The following is a 20697-nucleotide window of genomic DNA, read 5'->3' on the forward strand; positions in this document are numbered from 1 at the left end:
GAGGTGCTTGGCGGTGTGTTCGACCTCCAGCCTAAGAGGATCCGCCTCCTTGCCACAAGCGAGGCAAAGGCCAGGATGTCTGCCCTTGCCCCCCCTCCACATCTGAAACTCCGAAAATCGCAACCAGTGGGCAAGGCTCCAACTCAGGATTACCGACATGGTATCAAAAAAAGGACCTCCAGAAGCCCACCAGCATGTGTGCGTGGTACGCCGGGCTCCTCGAACACCAAGCTTTTTTCTTTTATTCATTCATGGGAGGTGGGCATCGCAGGCTGTGCCAGCATTTATTGCCCATCCCTAAATACCCTTGAGGGGCAGTTAAGAGTCAACCACATTGCTGCGGGTCTGGAGTCACGTGTAGGCCAGACCAGGTAAGGACAGCAGATTTCCTTCCCTAAAGGACATTAATAATAATAATCTTTATTGTCACAAGTAGGCTTACATTAACACTGCAATGAAGTTACTGTGAAAAGCCCCTCGTCGCCACATTCCGGCGCCTGTTCGGGTACACAGAGGCAGAATTCAGAATGTCCAATTCACCTAACTGTCTTTTGGGACTTGTGGGAGGAAACCGGAGCACCCGGAGGAAACCCACGCAGACACGGGGAGAACGTGCAGACTCCGCACAGACAGTGACCCAAGTTGGGAATTGAACCCGGGACCCTGGCGCTGGGAAGCAACAGTGCTAACCACTTGTGAACCAGAACGACAAATTATTCGACTTTTAATTCCAGATTTTTATTGAATTTAGTTATCGAATTCAAATTTCCCCCTCTGCAGTGGGGGGATTCAAACCTGGATCCCCAGAGCATTACTCTGGGTCTCTGGTTTACTCGTCCATTGACAATCCCACTAGACCACCACCTCCCCATATCTCACCTATCCCCTACCCCATCGAGAAACCGGCTCATTCTAGCCTTTATTCCAACTCATCTTGAACAAAAACAAAGAGGAAAGAAAAATGGGGGAATAGTTACAAGAACAAATCAATACAAATTGAGCACTGCTGGCCAACGGTCCCTCAAACCGCCTGTAAAAAAGCCACCGTGACTGATGGGTAATTTAATCGCTGATTTGTGTAATGTTACATTGTGTCAGAATGAGGACAGTTTTATTACATTTGTTTCGCTTCGAGCATCAAATCAGACTCTTGTTGCAAAGAAGAGCCTCAGAGGCTACCCTCCAAGGAATAGTAGATGTATCTCAGGAACTGTTCTGTTGGCAGGATCCAAGGCAAAATCTATAGCATGGTGAAGAGACTGCTCTTAACTCAGGCATTCTCGAAGCGGGTGACTATATAGACTGAGATGGTTTGGTGTCAAACTGCGCACAATGTTTAAACAATTCAGAGCACCAAGTTTGTAAAAAAAGGTCAAAAGAATCATCCGAGGGGTGATTTACTGACTGAAGCAGCAGTTGATGTTTTTTTTCGACTTGTGTCTTGCGCCGCTAACGGTCCTGCTCACTCTCGAAAATTAAGAGTGATCCGGAAACTACAGGGGGATCTCTCTGGTAGCGGTGTCTCTTTGGGTTGGCGTGGCTGAGGGCTGTATGGGGTGGATGGGGGAGGGAAAATGGGCCTCAGGCTGTGAGGGAATGATGGTTGGGATAATCCTGCTTCTCCCAGCTCCACATTCAAATGAAATATGGGGTCTTCTTGCTGAGCTATTTCAGCAAGTGATGAGTGCAGCGTGAGGCTTTCGAGGATCAAGAGTGGGTCCTGGACAAAGCACACATCCCCAATTTATTATTTTTAAAATACTTTTGTCATTTTATACCAAAAGATACACAATATCCAAACAACAATAAACTAAAAGAATGAAAATAATAAACCAGTAACCCCACCCCCCTCCCCATTGCTCCCCTCATTCCCCCTAACATCGACCAGTGACCAATTCCTTACAAGAGTGTAACTGAGGCTACAAGTGAGAGTGCTGATTGGTAAGTCGTGGGTAAGGTCTTTACAACTTTTATCACTCATAGTTGAAAATACGTTTTGTGGTTCAGAAAATGTAAGGGCTATAATTGGGCGTGACAAGGAATGAAGGGCCATAAAGAATTGGATTTAATCTAATATCAAGAGTCTTCCGAAGGTTTGACTTGAAGGAGTAAGTCATGGCAGGAGAGCTAACAGCCTTGGTTTGCTCCTCTTGCTCCATGTGGGAAGCCGGGAACACTCCGGATCTGGAGTGGCAGCTGAGGAACACTGTGGAGTATCCGCGAGGCGGAAAGTGTCGTGGATAGTACATATTGAGAGATGGTCACACCTCAGACTCCGCAGGCAGGAAGGGAATGGGTGACCACCAGGCAGAGCAAGATAGCTAGGCAGGCAGTTCCGGAATCTCCTATAGCCATTCCCCTGCAAAACAGGTACATCGCTTTGGATACTGTTCAGGGGAATGACCTCTCAGGGGAAAACAACAGCCAAGTTTGTTGTACCAGGGGTGGTTCTGCTGCAGAGTGGAGGAGTAAAAAGTGTGGGAATGCAATCGTTATAAGGGATTCAATTAAAAAAAAAATTTAGAGTACCCAATTTATTTTTCCAATTAAGGGGCAATTTAGCATGGCCAATCCACCTAGCCTGCACATCTTTGGGTTGTGGGGGTGAGACGCACGCAGACACGGGGAGAGTGGGCAAACTCCACATGGACAGTGACCCAGGGCCGGGATTGAACCCGGGTCCTCAGCACCGTAGGCAGCAGTGCTAGCCACTGTGCCGCCCTGAAAGAGTTGTCGTATGAGGAGAGATTAAACAGTTGGGGCTTATACTCGCTGGAGTTTAGAAGAATGAGAGGGGATCTGTTTAAGGTATATAAAATACAAAATGGGATTGATAAAGTAAACGTGGACTAAATGTTCCCCCTTGTGGGCAATCTAGTACGAGAGGTCACAGATATAGGTCAAGAGGTGGTAGATTTAAAACTGAGATGAGATTTAAAACAAGACTCGATGGGCCGAATGGGCTCTTTCTGCACTGTAGGGATTATATCACCCCTTAACCGTCCTCGCAGAGGATAGTGAATTTGTGGAACTCGTTGCCCCATATTGTGGAGATGCTAACCTGATGTTGTAAGACTTCTTGTGGTGGCACCTGAGTCATTAAATGATTCAAGGAGATATATTTCTGATTTTAAAAAAGGCTGAAAGAGATATGGACAACAGGTACGGAGGTGGCTTTGAGACCAGGAAGAGATCAGCCATGATCTGATTGAATGGCAGGGCAGGCTCGAAGGGCTGAATTACCGACTTCTGCTCCTAATTCTTATGTTTCTATGTCAAGGACAACAGATACATGGGAACACCACCTTCCTCAAGTTCTCCAACTCACCATCCTGACTTGGAAATATATTGGCTGTTCCTTCACTGTCGCTGGGTCAAAATTTGGGAAACCTCCCTCCTTAACAGCACAGTGGGTGTGCCTACACCTCAGGGACTGCAGGGGTTGAAAAAGGCAGCTCACCACCACCCTCACAAGGGCAATTCGGGATGGCCAATGAATGTTAGCCTTGGCAGCGATGCCCAAACCCTGTGAAATGTTTGTTATTAAATGCCCAGCACTTATTCTTCATATTTCAGATTTGGACTATCTTTCCAAAATCAGGGCAGGGTCAAAGGGAGCCTGGAATGGCGGGGAGGAGGGAGGGAGGAGGACGAGGGGGGGTAGTAGAGATGCCTCCTCCAGGCCTGAAGGTGGCGCTGCTGGAGGAGGTGCGGGCGCCCGCGGCCATCTTTGTCTGACCCGGCTGCTCGTCGACGGTTGCTAGGGCAGCGTGAGGGCGAGCGGTTGCTAGGTAACGGGCAGCACAGCGGCGCCTGGCCCGGAGTGCGGGGGGAGGCTGCTTTCAGGAACGGCAAGAGGAGGAAGAGTTTGCGGGGGGTGAGGCCGAGAGGCCGAGCACTGTGTGCAGAGCCCCCGGGCCCAGCTCCCAGGCGACGGAAGGGACGAGACACCCCGGATCTCGGCCTGTGGTGGCGCAACAGAGACAAGACTTGCATTTCCATAGCGCCTTTCCCATCCTCTCCCCCCCCCCCAAGTGCTCATCAGTGGAGGCGCTTTTTCTTTAAACGTGTTTTTGCAGGTAAAATTGAGCAGTAAATCTGCACAGCAAGATCCCAAGCTTTTTCTTGGGTGGGGGGTGGTAGACACACCAATCTCACCTTGATGATGTTGGTTCTTTGGGAAATCAGTGTGGCGGGGCCTGTTTCCAAGATCGACTTGCATCTACGCACCATCCGCGGCCCCGTTTTGTGAATTAGGGACCCAGAGTGTTTTTTTTTAAGTGTAGCCAATTTGCAGCTGCCAATTTGCGCACAGCAACCTCCCGCAAACAGTAATGCGATACTGGCCAGTTAATCTGTTTTGTTGCGATGTCAGTTGACCATTCGCATGGAGCTCTGGGTTACTAGTTCTGTGATGTTGCCACAGTGGTTAGCACTGCGCCTCACAGCGCCAGGCACCCGGGTTCAATTCTGGCCTTGGGGGTGACTGCCCGTGTGGAGTTTGTACATTCGTCCCGTGTCTGCTTGGGTTTCCTCCGCGTCCTCCAGTTTCCTTCCACGGTCCAAAGATGTGCAGGTTAGGTGGATTGGACTCCCATCAAAGGTGTTGATCAGTATAAAGTAAAATCAGCAAAGGCTGGAGAAACTCCACAGATCTGGCAGCATCGATGGAGAGAGAAACAGAGTTAACGCTTTGAGTCCATATGACCGTTCTACGGAACAGTTCTTTCGAAGGGTCATACGAGCTCGAAACATTAACTGTGTTTCTCTCTCCATAGATGCTGTCAGGCCTGCTGTGTTTATCCAGGATTTACTGTTTTTATTTTGGGTTTCCCGCATATGCAGTATTTTGCCTTTATATAAAGCAGTATAATTTAGTAACCTAAAGAGCCATTATCAGTACATTTTACAAGATACATAAAACATTAAGGTAGATTCTAACCAAGCGCACTGACATTATAAGATGGGACTTAGAAGCCATTTTCTGTCATTGCGTAGAGTTGGAAAAGTCCGGGTCCAGTGCTTCTTTACAAAACATCGCATTCTAACCTTGTCTGGGTGGTCACGTGCTTTTTCATGTTGGTGACTTGCAAATCTCTTTAGGAGTCCACAGATTGAGTCACCATGCCGAAGAAGGGGGGTAAGAAAATGGCCAAAATGACCGAGGAGGAGCAACTGCTGTACATGCAGCAGAAAATGCTGGAGGAGGAAGAGATGCAGAAAAAGAAAGAGGACATGTTGAATCAATTCTTAAAGGTACTGCCAAGTGTTTTTCCAAAGAGTCGTTTTTTGATTTTATTTGTTCATGAGATGTGGGCGTCGCTGGCTAGGTCAGCATTTATTGCCCATCTCTAATTGCCCCTTGAGAAGGTGGTGGCGAGTCACTGTCTTGAACGGCTGCAGTCCCTGTGGTGTCGGTACACCCACTGTACTGTTAGAGCGAGGGTTCCAGGATTCTGACCCATTGACAGCGAAGGAACGGCATATTATATTTCCAAGTCAGGATGGTGAGTGACTTGGAGGGGAACTTGCAGGTGGTGGGGTTCCCAGGTATCTTTTGCCCCTTGTTCTTCTAGTGGGGCTGAGGTCTTGGGTTTGCAAGGTGCTGTCGAAGGAGCCGTGGTTCATTGTGTAGATGGTACACATGGCTGCCACTGTGCATCGGTGGTGGAGCGAGTCAATGTTTGTGGAAGGGGTGCCAATCAAGCGGGGCTGCTTTGTCCTGGGTGGTGTTAAGCTTCTTGAGTGTTGTTGGAGCTGCACTCATCCAGGCAAGTGGAGAGTATTCCATGACACTCCTGACTTGCACCTTGTAGCTGGTGGACAGGCTTTGGGGAGTCAGGAGGTGAGTAACTCACCGCAGAATTCCCAGCCTCTGACCTGCTCAGCCACAATATTTATCCTGTATCTATCTCATGGTTTGACTAACACAATTGTGGTGAGATTTATCTTTCTGTCTAAATACTAGTGTTCTTCTTACAGGATAAACTGTCCAAGGAGGAACATAACACCCGTCTCAACACACTAAAGCTAAATGAGAAGTGGCGCACCGTGATGCGGGAAGCAAAGGCTGCCGAACTGCGGAAGGACATTGAGATCTTGAGCCAAACCTTTGAAAGAATTGTCGACCGGAAAGACGGTGTGATCAGGGTGAGATGAGAAATTGCCATTGTCCTAGGATTGTGTCATGCGATGTAACTGTAGTGAAAGTAGCACCAGGCACAAACATTAGTTACATTTTCATCCCCTTTTAAGAAGACCGGCCAACTGCCAGCTAGATACTGCGCAGGCACAAAGGTACTCCTCGCACGTGTGACCTACCGGATACACCGGGCCACAGGGTCTTGACGATGTCAGAGCTGTGTGCCTTTAAGACCCATGTTATTTAACAATTCATGTGATGCTGTTAACACATACTAGTCAGAGGTGTCAGTGAATATTTGGTGGATGAAGATTTGAGTGGCGAACCATCTGTAGGCAGACTGCCTTCCTGTTAAAATGAGAGCTTGTTTTTTATCACTTATTGTCACAAGTAGGCTTCAATGAAGTTACTGTGAAAAGCCCCTAGTCGCCACATTCCGGTGCCTGTTCGGGGAGGCCGGTACGGGAATTGAACCCGCGCTGCTGGCCTTGTTCTGCATTACAAGCCAGATGTTTCGCCCACTGTGCTAAACCAGCCCCTATGCTCTCCGAGACAATGGCTCGGTGGCCACCATTCCCCATCGTCCGCATTCAGATCGCTGATGATCACTGAATCCTCCCCTCAACAGCTCAGTTCTGATCGCGGCGCATCCCATTCACTGTTTTAAAAAAAATACATTTAGAATACCCAATTTTTTTTTTCCAATTAAGGGGCAATTTAGCGTGGCCAATCCACCTACCCTGCACGTCTTTGGGTTGTGGGCGTGAAAGCCACGCAGACACGGGGAGAATGTGCAAACTCCACACAGACAGTGACCCAGAGGCGGGATTCGAACCCGGGTCCTCAGCGCCATAGGTAGCAGTGCTAACCACTGCGCCACGTGCCGCCCTTACTCACTGGGTTAACAGGGCACCTGCAAAGTCACTGTTACACTGAAAGCACCTGAACATCCCAGGGTAGATTTGCCATGCCCACTCAGTACCCTGCATTGATGCCGTGACTGAGAATTGGAGTCAGGGATCCCAAAGCTGGATCTTATCCAGCCTGTAGCTCCCACATTACAATAGCATGTTTCGACTAATGTAGGGGTGTGAAACTCTTAAGTTGCTAGAATCAAAGAGGATGATGTTGAGCAGACTATTTAAACCCGCTGAGCGACCAGAGGAACCAGTAATGTATTCCCGATGCCTCTTCTTCCAGGCTTTAACAAAGGATTTGGAAGAGGCAGAGGAGCAGTACACGACAGCTCTGCGGAACCACATTCAGAACGTAGATAAGCTGGTGGACCTGCAGCGGAGTCGGCTGCTCTTAATCGAGAATGAGTTTGAGGCAGAGTTGGCTTCACTGAAGGAAGAATTTGATGCCGAGAGGTCAGTCTTCCACTCGCACGCCCACTGGCAATAGGTTTGGCATGCAACAAGGTGTTGGCAGATTCAGGGCTCTGAAACGGAGATTAGCGCGCTCCCACAGTGCCTGTGGAGCACATTTACTTTGAAAAATTCAATGGGGTTTCAATTGCCGACTGATCGTTTGAAATTGCGTAACGGAGCAAAGTGCGATCTGTTTTGCGTGTTGTGGTTAAGAAGGTGGCTGCTGTTATAATAATGGCTGAATTCACTCTGCATCTCAATAGACAGCAGATGATTGTGCAGCATGAACAAGAGATGACCAATCTGGAGGATATCATGTATGCCATGGACCAGATCTTTGGTGAGGTCGCAAACGAAGCACGACAAGAATTCAACAGCACAAGGGATGACCTCAAAAACAAGGTAAGGAAACTTGGGGCGTCACCAGTGAAGCAAGGACTACAGACACCATGTGATCAAGAGCTATCACAAATACAGGAAATAGCTGGATGTACAACACAGTATATCATTTAGAATTTTTCTCATTATGACTTTTATGTAACATACAAAATATAAACTAGCGATTTCAAATTTGTGGCCGTTGGTCACGGAATTTAAATGTTACCACAGAAATCTGGGTGGTAAATGCTGTATTTTGTTTTATTCGTTTTTACGGGATGTGGGCCTCGCTGGCTAGGCCAGCATTGTTGCCCATCCCTAGTTGTCCTTCAAAAGGGGGTGATGATCCGCCTTCTTGAACCGCTGCAGTCCCTGAGGTGTAGGTACACCCACAGTGCTGTTAGGGAGGGAGTTTTGACCCAGCGACAGTGAAGGAACGGCCGATATATTTCCAAGTCAGGGTGGTGAATGACTTGGAGGGGAACGAGTGGTGGGGTTCCCAGGTATCTGCTGCCCTTGTCCTTCTAGATGGTAGTGGTCGTGGATTTGGAAGGTGCTGCTGAAGGGTTCTTGGTGAGTTCTTGTAGATGGTACACACGGCTGCCACTGTTCGTCGGCGGTGGAGGGAGTGAACATTTGTGGATGTGGTTCCAATCAAGCAGGGCTGGGGGAGGGGGGAGCCGGGCAGTGATCGGTGCAGTCCGATGCAGCAGCGTGCGGCCGATTGGGGGGGGGGGGGGGGGGGTTACATTGTCCGTGTTGGTCCGAGTCCACCATGGCGCTCGGCGCGGCCCCTGTGCTCATGCGCGGACTTGGAACCGGAAGTGCGGGGGCCCGTATCCGCGAGCTTCACGACAGGCCCCTGCTAGCTCCCTGCAGGTAAGTGAATTGCCTTTTATTTTTTGCAGGAAACTGGAGAGTGCAACGCCAGCGTTTTTACAGCGGCGTGGGGACATATCCCCATTTTGGGAGAATCCAGCCCCTGGAATTTTCAAAAGCGGCTTCTGTCAGCTGCGGTGATCATGAAAGTACGGGATTGTTGTAAAAACCCCATCTGGTTTCCTGACGTCTTTTTTAACTGTAAAATCCATCTGATTCACTAATGACCTTTAGGGAAGGAAATCTGCCGCCCTTACCCGGTCTGGTCTACACGTGACTCCAGACCCACGGCAATGTGGTTGACTCTGAACTGCCCTCAGAAATGCCTCGCGAGCCACTCAGTTGCATCAAACTGCTACCTGAAATTTCGAACGAGCAATCAGGAATCGGCAGTAAGTGCTGACTTTGCCAGCGATGTTTGCATCCCCCAATTTAAAAACAGACAATGATCGGGATCCGGACACACAGCCAGAGTTTGTCTTTCCCAGCTACCCACGGAGTGAAACAAGAAGGGACATCCCTGACCATGATGGCTCAGCTACTTTACAGGCAAACCTTCAGGGAAATCGCAAGATGCCTGAGGATCAGATGTAATGTGCTACATTCGAGCAGCTTGCTAAATCGCACTAAGGTGGTCAGTCCTTGTGGAACAGATTCGTAGCTTTCTGGACAGAGTAGATGGGGAGGAACTGTTCCTACATGTGAGAGGATCAAGAACAACAGTGATTGCTAAAAGGATCTGGGAAAAACACAGCGAGTGGTTACGGTCTGGAGTGCACTGAGAGTGTGGCGGAGGCAGGTTCAATCGAGGCTTTCCAGAGGGAATTAGACTGTTTGAAAGGGAAGAATGTTCAGGGCTGCTGAATGGCCTCCTGTGCTGTAAAACAATTCTGTGGCTCTTTAGTAGGGATGTGGGGAAATTGGCAAGGAAGGAGGAACTTAAAGTCTTTTGAACTGTCCAAAGAAAATCATCGAACCAGTACATTCGAGGAACACTGAATAAAAATGGTCAGAAACTCGTGGGCAGGCATTGCCAAACTGCCCAGTGGGTGCTACTGAGAGTGAGGCTTATCGCCAAGCAGTGTACTCAACTTATAGGTTTGATTCCGGCTTGGGTCACTGTCTGTGCGGAGTCTGCACATCGTCCCCGTGTGTGTGTGGGTTTCCTCCGGGTGCTCCGGTTTCCTCCCACAGCCCAAAGATGTGCAGGTTAGGTGGATTGGCCATGATAAATTGCCCTTAGTATCCAAAATTGCCCTTAGTGTTGGGTGGGGTTACTGGGTTATGGGGATAGGGTGGAGGTGTTGACCTTGGGTAGGGTGCTCTTTCCGGGAGCCGGTGCAGACTCGATGGGCCGAATGGCCTCCTTCTGCACTGTAAATCCTATGATAATCTTATACAGTACCACTTTTGAAAGGATCATAGAATCAGTACAGTGCAGAAAGAGGACATTCGGCCCATCGAGCCTGCACTGACACATCGAAAGACCACCCTACCTAGGCCTAATGCCCGCACTGTAACTCCACCCTGAGGGCAATTTAGCATGCCCAATCCACCTAACCTGCACATCTTTGGACTGTGGAAGGAAACCGGAGCACCCGGAGGAAACCCACGCAGACACGGGGAGAACGTGCAGACTCCGCACAGACAGTGACCCAAGGCCGGAATTGGACCCGGGTCCCTGGTGCTGTGAAGCTGCAGTGCTAACCACTGTGCCGCCATGATGAATGCCAAATATTTTTGGATCTTTAATGACCACCATTCAAAATGATAGAAAAGTGCCATTTTGCTGTGGCTTATTTCATGAAATATTGACAAAGAAAAATCATTCAATCACAAAGGGCCAGTGATAAACAGGGTGTGCAAACCTTCAAACCGCAAACAAACCAGTTAAAAGATTGAAAAAGGGTTTGACCACCTAGTTACCCATGTGTGTCAGTAATGGCTTAGCACTAAAATGTGAAAAGACCTTTTCATCGACCGGGCTATGAAGAAATGGGATATGCTCTTTGGTGAGTAGCACAGCCCGCAACTGCGCTCCATAGTGTGACATTATGTGGTAAAGCGTCTGAACCTTGTGTTGACCCCGAAGCGACAGGAAATGAGGTCCAGTATTGTGCATTTTGTCTTGAAACGTAGCTGCACGTTGAAGAATGTGACAGTAAAGAAATAGTTGCTACTTTAGCACTCTTTTTATGCCCTGTACGTATCCAGAGTGCTCTCTTCTTCTGCTGCTCTGCAAGGGCAGTGCACCCAGGCTGTAGGACTGTAACCCCCTCCATTATTCACTTCTATTAATACTCTGGTGACGTGACCAAATCTTTGCATTCATTCTAACCAACGCTGTGTTCCCTGCACCGATGAAAGTTCTGCCTTTAAAAGGTTTCTCGCTGTCCTTATCGAGCAGTTATTTTGTTGTTTAGATTCTAAAATGGTTGCTGTAGTGCACACAGATTGAAGTCCATTGACACTTCCCACTGTTTAACACAGAGGCTTTCTGATGAAAATTAACATTGAGCCAAATATGGCTCAAGGTCACTTCCCTATTCTTTAAAATTTTTTTTTTTACAGTACTCAATTATTTTTTTCCCAATTAAGGGGCAATTTTCATAGAATTTACAGTGCAGAAGGAGGCCATTCAGCCCATCGAGTCTGCACCGGCTCTTGGAAAGAGCACCCTACCCAAGGTCAACACCTCCACCCTATTCCCATAACCCAGTAACCCCACCCAAGGGCAATTTTGGAGACTAAGGGCAATTTACCATGGCCAATCCACCTAACCTGCACATCTTTGGACTGTGGGAGGAAACCGGAGCACCCGGAGGAAACCCACGCACACACGGGGAGGATGTGCAGACTCCGCACAGACAGTGACCCAAGCCGGAATCGAACCTGGGACCCTGGAGCTGTGAAGCAATTGTGCTATCCACGGTGCTACCGTGCTGCCCTAAGCACGGAATTTAGTGTGGCCAATCCACCTAACCTGCACATCTTTGGGTTGTGGGGGTGAAACCCACGCAGACATGGGGAGAACGTGCAAACTCCACACGAACAGTGACCCAGAGCCGGGATCGAACCCGGGACCTCAGCGGCGTAGAGAGCAGTGCTAACCACTGTGTCACCGTGCTGCCCCACTTCCCTATTCTTTACTGATTTATCTATATTAATATTGAACTGTAGGGACTAAACCGGACTTTTGTATTTTCACAAATCATATTAGAGTTGCTATCAAACCAAACTTAATGCAGAACCTAAGATTAATTAATTGCAAGGACAATTGTATTTTTACAAATCTTATTAGAGTTGCTATCAAACAACGTAAGGGGACTCAACGGCCCAGTGAAATGATCCAGAGTCCTCACCCACCTAAGAAATATGAGGGCCGACATAGTCTTCCTCCAAGAGACACACCTGAGAGAGCAGGACCGACTGCGGGTAAGAAAGGGCTGGGTGGGACAGACCTACCATTCCTGCTATGGGACAAGGGCCAGGGGGGTGGCAATACTGATCAGCAAGAGGACGATGTTTAGGGCGACTCAAAGACGGTTACGGACCCAGGGGGACGGTACATCATGATCAGCGGGGCCCTGGATGGGGCACTGGTAGTACTAGTTAACGTGTACGCACCCAACTGGGATGACACGAATTTCATCAAGAAGACCATGGCAAAAATCCCTGACATAGCGACGCACTGACTAATCATGGGGGGGAGGACTGCAACTGTGTACAAGATCCAACGACAGACCGATCAAACCCCAAAACGGGGAAAACCTCAAGCATGGCAAGGGAACTCAAGTCATATTATGGAACAGATGGGAGCGGTGGACCCCTGGAGGTTCGCCCACCCAGGGGAGAAGGAGTTCTCCTTCTTCTCCCCAGTACACAAGCATACACCAGAATTGACTTCTTTGTGGTGGGGAAAACGGTGCTTCCGGGGATAGACAAAGTGGAATACTCTGCAATTGTGATATCAGGCCATGCTCCACATTACATGGACGTGAGGCTGGAGACGGGCAGGGCCTAACGCCCCACATGAAGGTTGGACATTGCCCTACTAGCTGACAAGGCCTTCAACGAAAAGATATCGCGGGCCATAGCAGAGTACACGGAGAACAACCAGAACGGAGAGGTCTCACCCTCCATGTTCTGGGAAGCGCTAAAGGCCGTACTAAGAGGGGAAATTATCGCTTTCAAAGTGCAAAGAGATAGGGAGGAAAGGGCGGCTAGTCGACTCCATACTGGAGGTAGAATGTAAATACTCCGAGGCCCTGACCGTAGAGCTCCTGGTGGAGAGGAAGGAGCTACAAAGGAACTTTGATCTGCTCTCCACCAGGAAAGCAGTGCACCAACTCCGCCAGGCACATGGGACCATATACAAACACGGAGACAAAGCCAGCTGCCTGTTGGCACACCAGCTGAGAAAGCAGGCAGCCACCAGAGAAATTGCACAAATCAGGGATACCAGAGGCACATTAGAAACGGAACCTGAAAAGATCAACAGGACCTTCAAGGCCTTCTACCAAGGGCTGTACACCTCAGAGCCCCCAATGGGGGAGTCTGGGATGAAACGGTTCCTTGATGGACTGGACATTCCAGTCGTGGGGGAGGGCAGAAAACGGGGCCTGGAAGCACCACTAGCACTGGGAGAGATCATGGGCAGCATTAGCTCCATGCAGGATGGGAAGGCGCCGGGACCAGACGGGTTCCCGGCAGACTTCTACAAAAAGTTTGCGACAGCACTTGGCCCACACCTATGGGAGATGTTCACAGACTCGCTAGCTAGGGGCACACTGCCATCCACGCTAGCACAGGCCTCAATCTCGCTGATATCTAAGAAAGACAAAGACCCAACGGAATATGGGTCATACAGACCCATCTCACTGCTGAACGCAGATGCCAAGATCCTAGCCAAAAGGCTAGAAGACTGCGTACCAGAGGTGGTCACAGAGGACCTGACGGGCTTTGTTAAAGGTAGACAGCTTACCTCGAACATCAGGCGCCTGCTGAACGTGATAATGACCCCGGGGAGAGAACACCAGAGGTGATCGTCTCCCTAGACGCAGAAAAGGCCTTCGACAGAGTCGAATGGAAATACCTCATAGAGGTACTGGAGCGGTTCGGGCTTGGAACAGGGTTCACCTCCAGGGTAAAGCTCAGACCAACAACACCAACTCCCGAAGCTTCCAGCTGCAGAGGGGCACCATACAAGGGTGCCCACTGTCCCCGCTGCTGTTCGCTCTAGCGATCGAACCACTAGCAATCGCGCTCAGAGCAGCAAAAAGCTGGAGGGGGATCTGAAGGGGCGGCAGAGAGCACAGAGTCTCACTCTATGCAGATGACCTGCTCCTCTACATTTCAGGGATACCAGAGTATTCGGACCCACAAAGCAGCATGGACGGAATCATCGTGCTCCTGAAAGAGTTTGGCGCCTTCTCGGGCTACAAACTCAACATGGTCAAAAGCGAGATCTTCCCGGTACACCCACAAGTTGGGGGGGGGCAGCACTAATGGGACTGCCGTTTAAACAAGCCCAACACAAATTCCGCTACCTGGGGATCCAAATAGCCCATGGCTGGAAAGGGATCCACAAATGGGACCTCACCGGTCTGACGGAGGAAGTAAAAAAGGACCTGCAAAGATGGAGCACACTCCCACTCTCCCTCACGGGGAGAGTCCAGACGATCAAAATGAACGTTCTGCCCAGGTACCTCTTCCTACTTAGATCCATTCCGATCTACATCCCCAAGGCCTTTTTCAAAGCACTGGACAATCTAATCATGGCGTTCGTATGGGGGGGATCGCATCACTGGGCGAACTGATAAAGAAATTCCAGCTAGCCGGGGGGAACGAGCTAAGGTATCTACAACTCAAAAACTTCCTACGAAAGAAGACAAGGACGTACCCACAACCGCCACGACAGACGTTACTGGAAGAATTACTGAACGCAAGCATACTAGATAAAGGAAACTGTAACGACATGTATGACCGACTGGTAGAAAGGGCCGACACCGTACTGGACGCAACAAGAAAGAAATGGGAGGAGGACCTGGGAATTGAAATAGGGCGGGGACTCTGGAGTGAAGCACTGCACAGGGTCAACACCACCTCCACGTGCGCTAGGCTCAGCCTGACGCAGCTAAAAGTGGTACATAGAGCCCACTTAACAAGAACCCGTATGAGTAGGTTCTTCCTGGAGGTGGAGGATAGATGTGACCGGTGCCAAGGAGGCCCGGCCAACCACGCCCACAAGTTCTGGTCTTGCCCCAGACTTGTGGGGTACTGGACAGCCTTCTTCGAGGCAATGTCCAAAGTGGTGGGGCTGAGGGTGGAGCCATGCCCGAAAGTGGCGGTCTTAGGGGTTTCAGACCAGCCAGATCTATTCCTGGGGAGGAGGGCGGACGCCCTTGCCTTTGCCTCCCTGATCCCCCGCCGTAGAATCCTGTTAGGCTGGCGGTCAGCAGCACCACCCAAAGCTGCAGACTGGCTGTCCGACCTCTCGGAATCTCTCCAAATGGAGAAAATCAAATTTGCCATCCGAGGATCAGACGACGGCTTCCACAGAATGTGGGTGGGGGGGGGGGGGAGAGGGAAGGGACAGGGAACAAGAGAGGAGAACCAGAGAGATGGAGGGGGGGGGGGGGGGGGGCAGGGAAATGACAGCCGGAAGGAGGGCACGAGAAACGATAACAAACTTGGCATCTCCACGAACAGAGAACAAGGAGAATACAGGCGAAAGACGGGAGGAACGGCTGAAGTGGAGGTGAGCGCGAGACGACAACGGCAGCGAGATCCGTCCGGGAGAAGCAAGTGACAACACCAACACCAAACCCATCCGAGTATTGCGCACTGTAATTGTTTCTCCGGCACCCAAGTGTATATTTACCTCCCCAGTCTCCACCCCCCCCCCCCCCCCCCTCTCCCCCCCTCTCCCCCCCCCCCCCACCACAAACAGTTGCCTACTTTTGTGTTGTAAATAATTTTGCCAGTTGTACAGAGTTGCTGCTGTTGAGCTGGTGCTACCTACCAGTTATTCTATTTTATTTTTTATTATTACTTTTTTTTTGGTATGTTTGGGTGTGTCCTTCTCTTCTATCTAGATATAATATATATATTTCTTATTCTGTGTACATAACGGTAAATATACTTTGTTCAAAAACCCAATAAAAAAACATTTATAAAAGAGTTGCTATCAAACCAAACTTAATGCAGAACCTAAGATTAATTAATTGCAAGGAACAATTTCTTGTCATTTGGAATATTTCCAAATCACTCAACCAAACATCACCTTCGAACTTTAATGAGAGCTGTGGTGTATTTTGCTGCACTTAGAGCCTAGAGGAGAAGCATTCACTCCGAGTTAATCTGGAGGGGTTGGTGGAAGACCTGTGGCTGCAGTTTCAACATGCGTTGAAGAACTATATTGACTCGACTGAGGATCGGAAGATTGCATTTGAAACACTGAAGGCACGAGATGAAAAGAGTGCAAAAGAGATTGAAATGCAGATGAAAAAGCTACAGAGAATGCAAGTAGGTTGAGCGAAATGCCAATTGCACCTGGTGTACTGCAGTGTTTAATTTGACCATTTCTGAGAAAGGTTATAAATGGAGCTTTAAAAAAAATAAATTTAGAGTACCCAATGCTTTTTTTCCAATTAAGGGGCAATTTAGCGTGGCCAACTCACCTATCCTGCACGCCTTTATTCCCCAATAAATCCTCACTGTATGAAATCAAAGGGTGGATTTTATGAATGAGCGCAGCCAGTGTGGAACTTACCGAATTGGGAATTCACAGGCAAATTCATTTTAATGAATTAAACATTGTGAGGAAAAACCCTGTGATTTCACGGCAGATGCTCCTGGTGGGAAATGTTTGGAGAATGATCTGTACAATCTCACCTCAAAACGGTGTAGCTCTCTCCATCTGTGTACTTTCCAACTCAAACTTGGGGTCACCTGATCACTATTTCCTGATTAACTTTGTGTTCAATCCTACACGTTAGTCTTGATCGCCTGGACATATAGCCCTTAGTTCTCAGTTTTAAAAAAATCAGTATAAAATTTGACTGCTCCATTTATTTTTAATTAATAGGATACAATAGCAGCATTGAAGGTCAAGTTGGCAGCTAATTCACGGAAATGCGAGGCACAGAATAAAACGTTACGAGACGAGAAAGAAGCAATTAAGCAGCATTTCCTGATGCAGAAAAGCCAGATGAATTATCTCCGAGCACGTGAGCACGAGCGGCTCATTAAGCTAACCCTCGAGAGTAATGTTGCAATCAAAACACTGAAGAATGTTTGTGATAAGGTAAAGTAGCAGGTCCCTGAATGAAACGTGTTAGAAAGACAGCTGATGTGGATCAGATCGGTGCGAACAGTCCAGGGTTTGATGTCCATTCCGGCTGGGGTGGATTTGGGCCCTTGTTTTACTCCAGATCGGACAGTGGGTTGGACCTGCCTTCAGGCAGAGAATGGAAGGCAAAGAACAATTCAGCAAGGCACCAGAATATTGATTTATTCAGCACATTGCCATAAGTCACTTTGTAAGATTACTTCGAATGACCTAATCTTTGTTCTGATCAACTGATTTAAGAATTTCTTTGTCCCTTATGCAAAGCTTTGCCTATTTTATGCGCATTCTAGAAGCAGTGATGATACCTGAATCATGTGTGTATTCTGTGTAACGGTAACATACCACATCTTTCCAAGTCGTGTGAAGAACACACAGTAATTTAGTATGTCCATGGGCTCTGTTTTATCGACGTACCAATCCTCTCCGAATGAAACAGTTTGATGTTGCTCCATTGCCCGAGGCTCTGTTCATATAGGAAGAGGAGTAGGCCATTCAGCCCCTCGAGCCTGTCCCACCATTCAATGATATCATGGCTGATCTGTTCCCTAACTTCATACACCTTCCGTTGGCCCATATCTCTTAACCCTGTGCTTAACAAAAATCTATCCATCTCAGATTTAAAATTAACAACTGATCTAGCAACAACTGCTGTGTGTGGGAGAGAGTTCCAAACCTCTACCAGCCTTTGAGTGAAGAAGTTCTTCCTAACATCTCTCCTGAATTAGACCCTGATTAGACCCCACTTGGAGTCACTAATTTTTAGACTATTCCCCCGAGTTTTAGAATCTCCAACCAGTGGAAATAGTTTATCTTTATCTACCCTGCCTTTTCCTGTGATATCTTCAATACTTCGATCAGATCGCTCCTTAACCTTCTGAATTCTAGAGAAAACCGGCCCAATTAGTATAATCTCGCCTCATAACTTAACCCCTGGAGTCCCGATGTCAATCGTGTAAACCCTCCAAGGCCACAATAAGCTACCTAAGGTGCGGTGCCCAGAACTGCTCACAGTGACTCCAAGTGGGGTCTAACCAGGGTTTTGTAAAGCTGCAGCATAACCTCGCCATCCTTATACTCCACTCTTCTAGATATAAAGGCCAGCATTCCATTAGCCTTCTTGATTCATGCACTTGTACGTGGCATTTTAAAGATCTATGCACCAGACCCCCCAGGTCTCTTTGGATATCCAGTGGATTTATCTTCATGCAGATTACCACCCCCGGTTACCAATGATTGTTGTATCACCTTGTTTATTGTAAGACGTCTTACAACACCAGGTTAAAGTCCAACAGGTTTGTTTCAAATCACTATCTTTTGGAGCACTGCTCCTTCCTCAGGTTGCATTACATTCATCCCCCACCATCTGGCCTGGGCTTGCGAAATCCTCCCAACTGTCCTGGCTTGAGACAATTCACAGCTCTTTAACCTGGGGTTACCCCTCTCTCTGGATCTGTCAAGACTTAATTACCTACAAATGCTCGCATTCGAAGTATTGTCTTGCATCTTTGACTTTGTCTATATAATATGTTTCTGGAATCTACCTCTTCATTCACCTGAGGAAGGAGCAGTGCTCCGAAAGCTAGTGATTTGAAACAAACCTGTTGGACTTTAACCTGGTGTTGTAAGACTTCTTACTGTGCTCACCCCAGTCCAACGCCGGCATCTCCACATCTTGTTTATTGTGCCCTTCCACTCTGTTTAATATCTGTACAGTAGTAGATCCTGAACGCTTCAGTTTTGATGACCATTGTCGCTCATCTCCGTGAGTTCTTACGAATGTAACCCTTTTGGAGTCAAATCTCGAATAATTGTTGTTCCTCACATTGTGAATGTTAACTCCTTCGATGTGTCCAGGGTGAACACATTCTGAAGATGGCAGAGATGTGCAGGAGACTGGAAACAGAAGAGGAGAAAGTCCTTCCATTCTACGCCTCCTCTCTGACCCCAGAAGAAGAGAATAAAGTTCAGTATCTGATGATCATGCAGCCATGTGAAGAGCTTGCTGAGGTGAGTGGCAGACGAGTTCTTTTGCAAGAACAGGTCTTGCTTATTGGCAAGGTAAATTGACTCAAGTCAGATGTGGGTGAAGTTGGATGTCTCTCTGCCGGGTAGGATTTGGGTGAGGTTAATAGGCATGGTAGATGCCTCCAAAGAATATGTCTCGTAGACCATGGACCAGATTTGGCTAACCAGAGTACATGCTGCATTTAATTTGTGTAGCTGCACCAAGTTTCAGGACTGTCTAACTGGGCAGCAAACTAAATTGTTGCCTCACAGCGCCAGGGACCGGGTTCGATTCCCGGCTTGGGTCACTGTCTGTGCGGAGTCTGCACGTTCTCCCCGTGTCTGCGTGGGTTTCCTCCGGGTGCTCCGGTTTCCTCCCACAAGCCCTGAAAGACGTGCTTGTTAGGTGAATTGGACATTCTGAATTCTCCCTCTGTGTATCCAAACGGACACCAGAATGTGGCGACGAGGGGATTTTCACAGTAACTTCATTGCAGTGTTAATGTAAGCCTATTTGTGACAATAAAGATTATTATTAAATTCTGGATCATTGTAACTATCATTGTAATGAACTGAAGGTTAAAATTGAGTCCTAGCTGACCTTAATTGGTGGCATTCCTGCCTGAAAAAGTGGGTTTGATTACAAAAAGTTGCATTTGTTTCTTACATTTCCTGGACTTGCTGCTGGTGATTCTGTAGTACAGCAAATGTGCCCTTCTTGTTTTTTGAAGGTGATGATGGACTATGTGGCTCTAGAACAATTCTGGAAACGCTATAATAAGGTTCTCCTGGACCAGGTTGTTTTGCAGCAAGAGAAGAGAACCTTACTGCAGGAAAACAGACACCTCCGGCAACTCCTGAAACAGTACTTAGATGGAATCTCTGTCAACGAGGAAATCCTGTCAAACCTCAACCCCCTCATTGTCATCAATAACAAAACAAATGTGAAAATGAGCATGCCTGTGATAGAATCTGCAGCCTCAAAGCCAGTTTACAATGTGATTGAGGCTGCACATATCATTAATCATACAGTCTAATAATCACCGCAATTCATGTCTGTCTGTCTGTCTTTTACTTTTCTGACCAGTAACTAAAACTGTCACTAAATGACAATGTTTTACTGAGTTCTTAAGTTAAATTTCTACTCACCTGGTCATTTAGCATTCAATAAATAATATATAAATCCACAACTACACCAACTCGTTATATTTTCTGTTTCAGGATAGTATCTACATAGCATTTGAAACAAAGCGAATTCACTCAATAATACGTGTTTTGAAAACAATTGCCGACCAAATTACTTTCTTATCCTCTCGATCCTCTCGCAGGGGCTGCTTAGCACAGGGCTAAATCGCTGGCTTTGAAAGCAGACCAAGGCAGGTTCAATTCCCGTACCAGCCTCCCCGAACAGGCGCCGGAATGTGGCGACTAGGGGCTTTTCACAGTAACTTCATTTGAAGCCTACTTGTGACAATAAGTGATTTTCATTTCATTTTCATTTCTTCATTTCATTTAACAAAGCTACTTAATGTCCAACTCAGTGGCGGAGTGGTTGAGAATTTATTTTTTCT

The 20697-nt window shown here is 47.9% G+C and overlaps 1 protein-coding gene across 1 annotated transcript; it reads left to right on the forward strand.

The window, feature by feature from the left end:
* The first annotated feature begins 3802 nt into the window (after window positions 1–3802).
* ccdc65 (coiled-coil domain containing 65) lies at window positions 3803–20319 on the forward strand. The gene is made up of 9 exons (XM_072493824.1): window positions 3803–4079; window positions 5104–5256; window positions 5983–6150; window positions 7343–7512; window positions 7776–7914; window positions 16099–16296; window positions 16859–17077; window positions 18977–19129; window positions 19858–20319. Exons 2-9 carry the CDS (start codon window positions 5125–5127, stop codon window positions 20161–20163), a joined length of 1485 nt encoding a protein of 494 aa, XP_072349925.1. The 5' UTR covers window positions 3803–4079; window positions 5104–5124; the 3' UTR covers window positions 20164–20319.
* The last annotated feature ends 378 nt before the right edge of the window (window positions 20320–20697 follow it).

This window comes from Scyliorhinus torazame, chromosome X, assembly GCF_047496885.1.
Source record: "Scyliorhinus torazame isolate Kashiwa2021f chromosome X, sScyTor2.1, whole genome shotgun sequence".
In the NCBI taxonomy this organism is placed as follows: Eukaryota; Metazoa; Chordata; class Chondrichthyes; order Carcharhiniformes; family Scyliorhinidae; genus Scyliorhinus; species Scyliorhinus torazame.

Excerpts from the sequence above, each read along its gene's own strand:
- ccdc65 (XM_072493824.1), top strand. The coding sequence starts at position 5,125 with ATGCCGAAGAAGGGGGGTAAGAAAATGGCCAAAATGACCGAGGAGGAG. Across the intron at positions 17,078-18,976 it reads TGAAGAATGTTTGTGATAAG|GGTGAACACATTCTGAAGAT; the intron begins GTAAAGTAGCAG and ends CGATGTGTCCAG. Across the intron at positions 19,130-19,857 it reads CATGTGAAGAGCTTGCTGAG|GTGATGATGGACTATGTGGC; the intron begins GTGAGTGGCAGA and ends TGTTTTTTGAAG.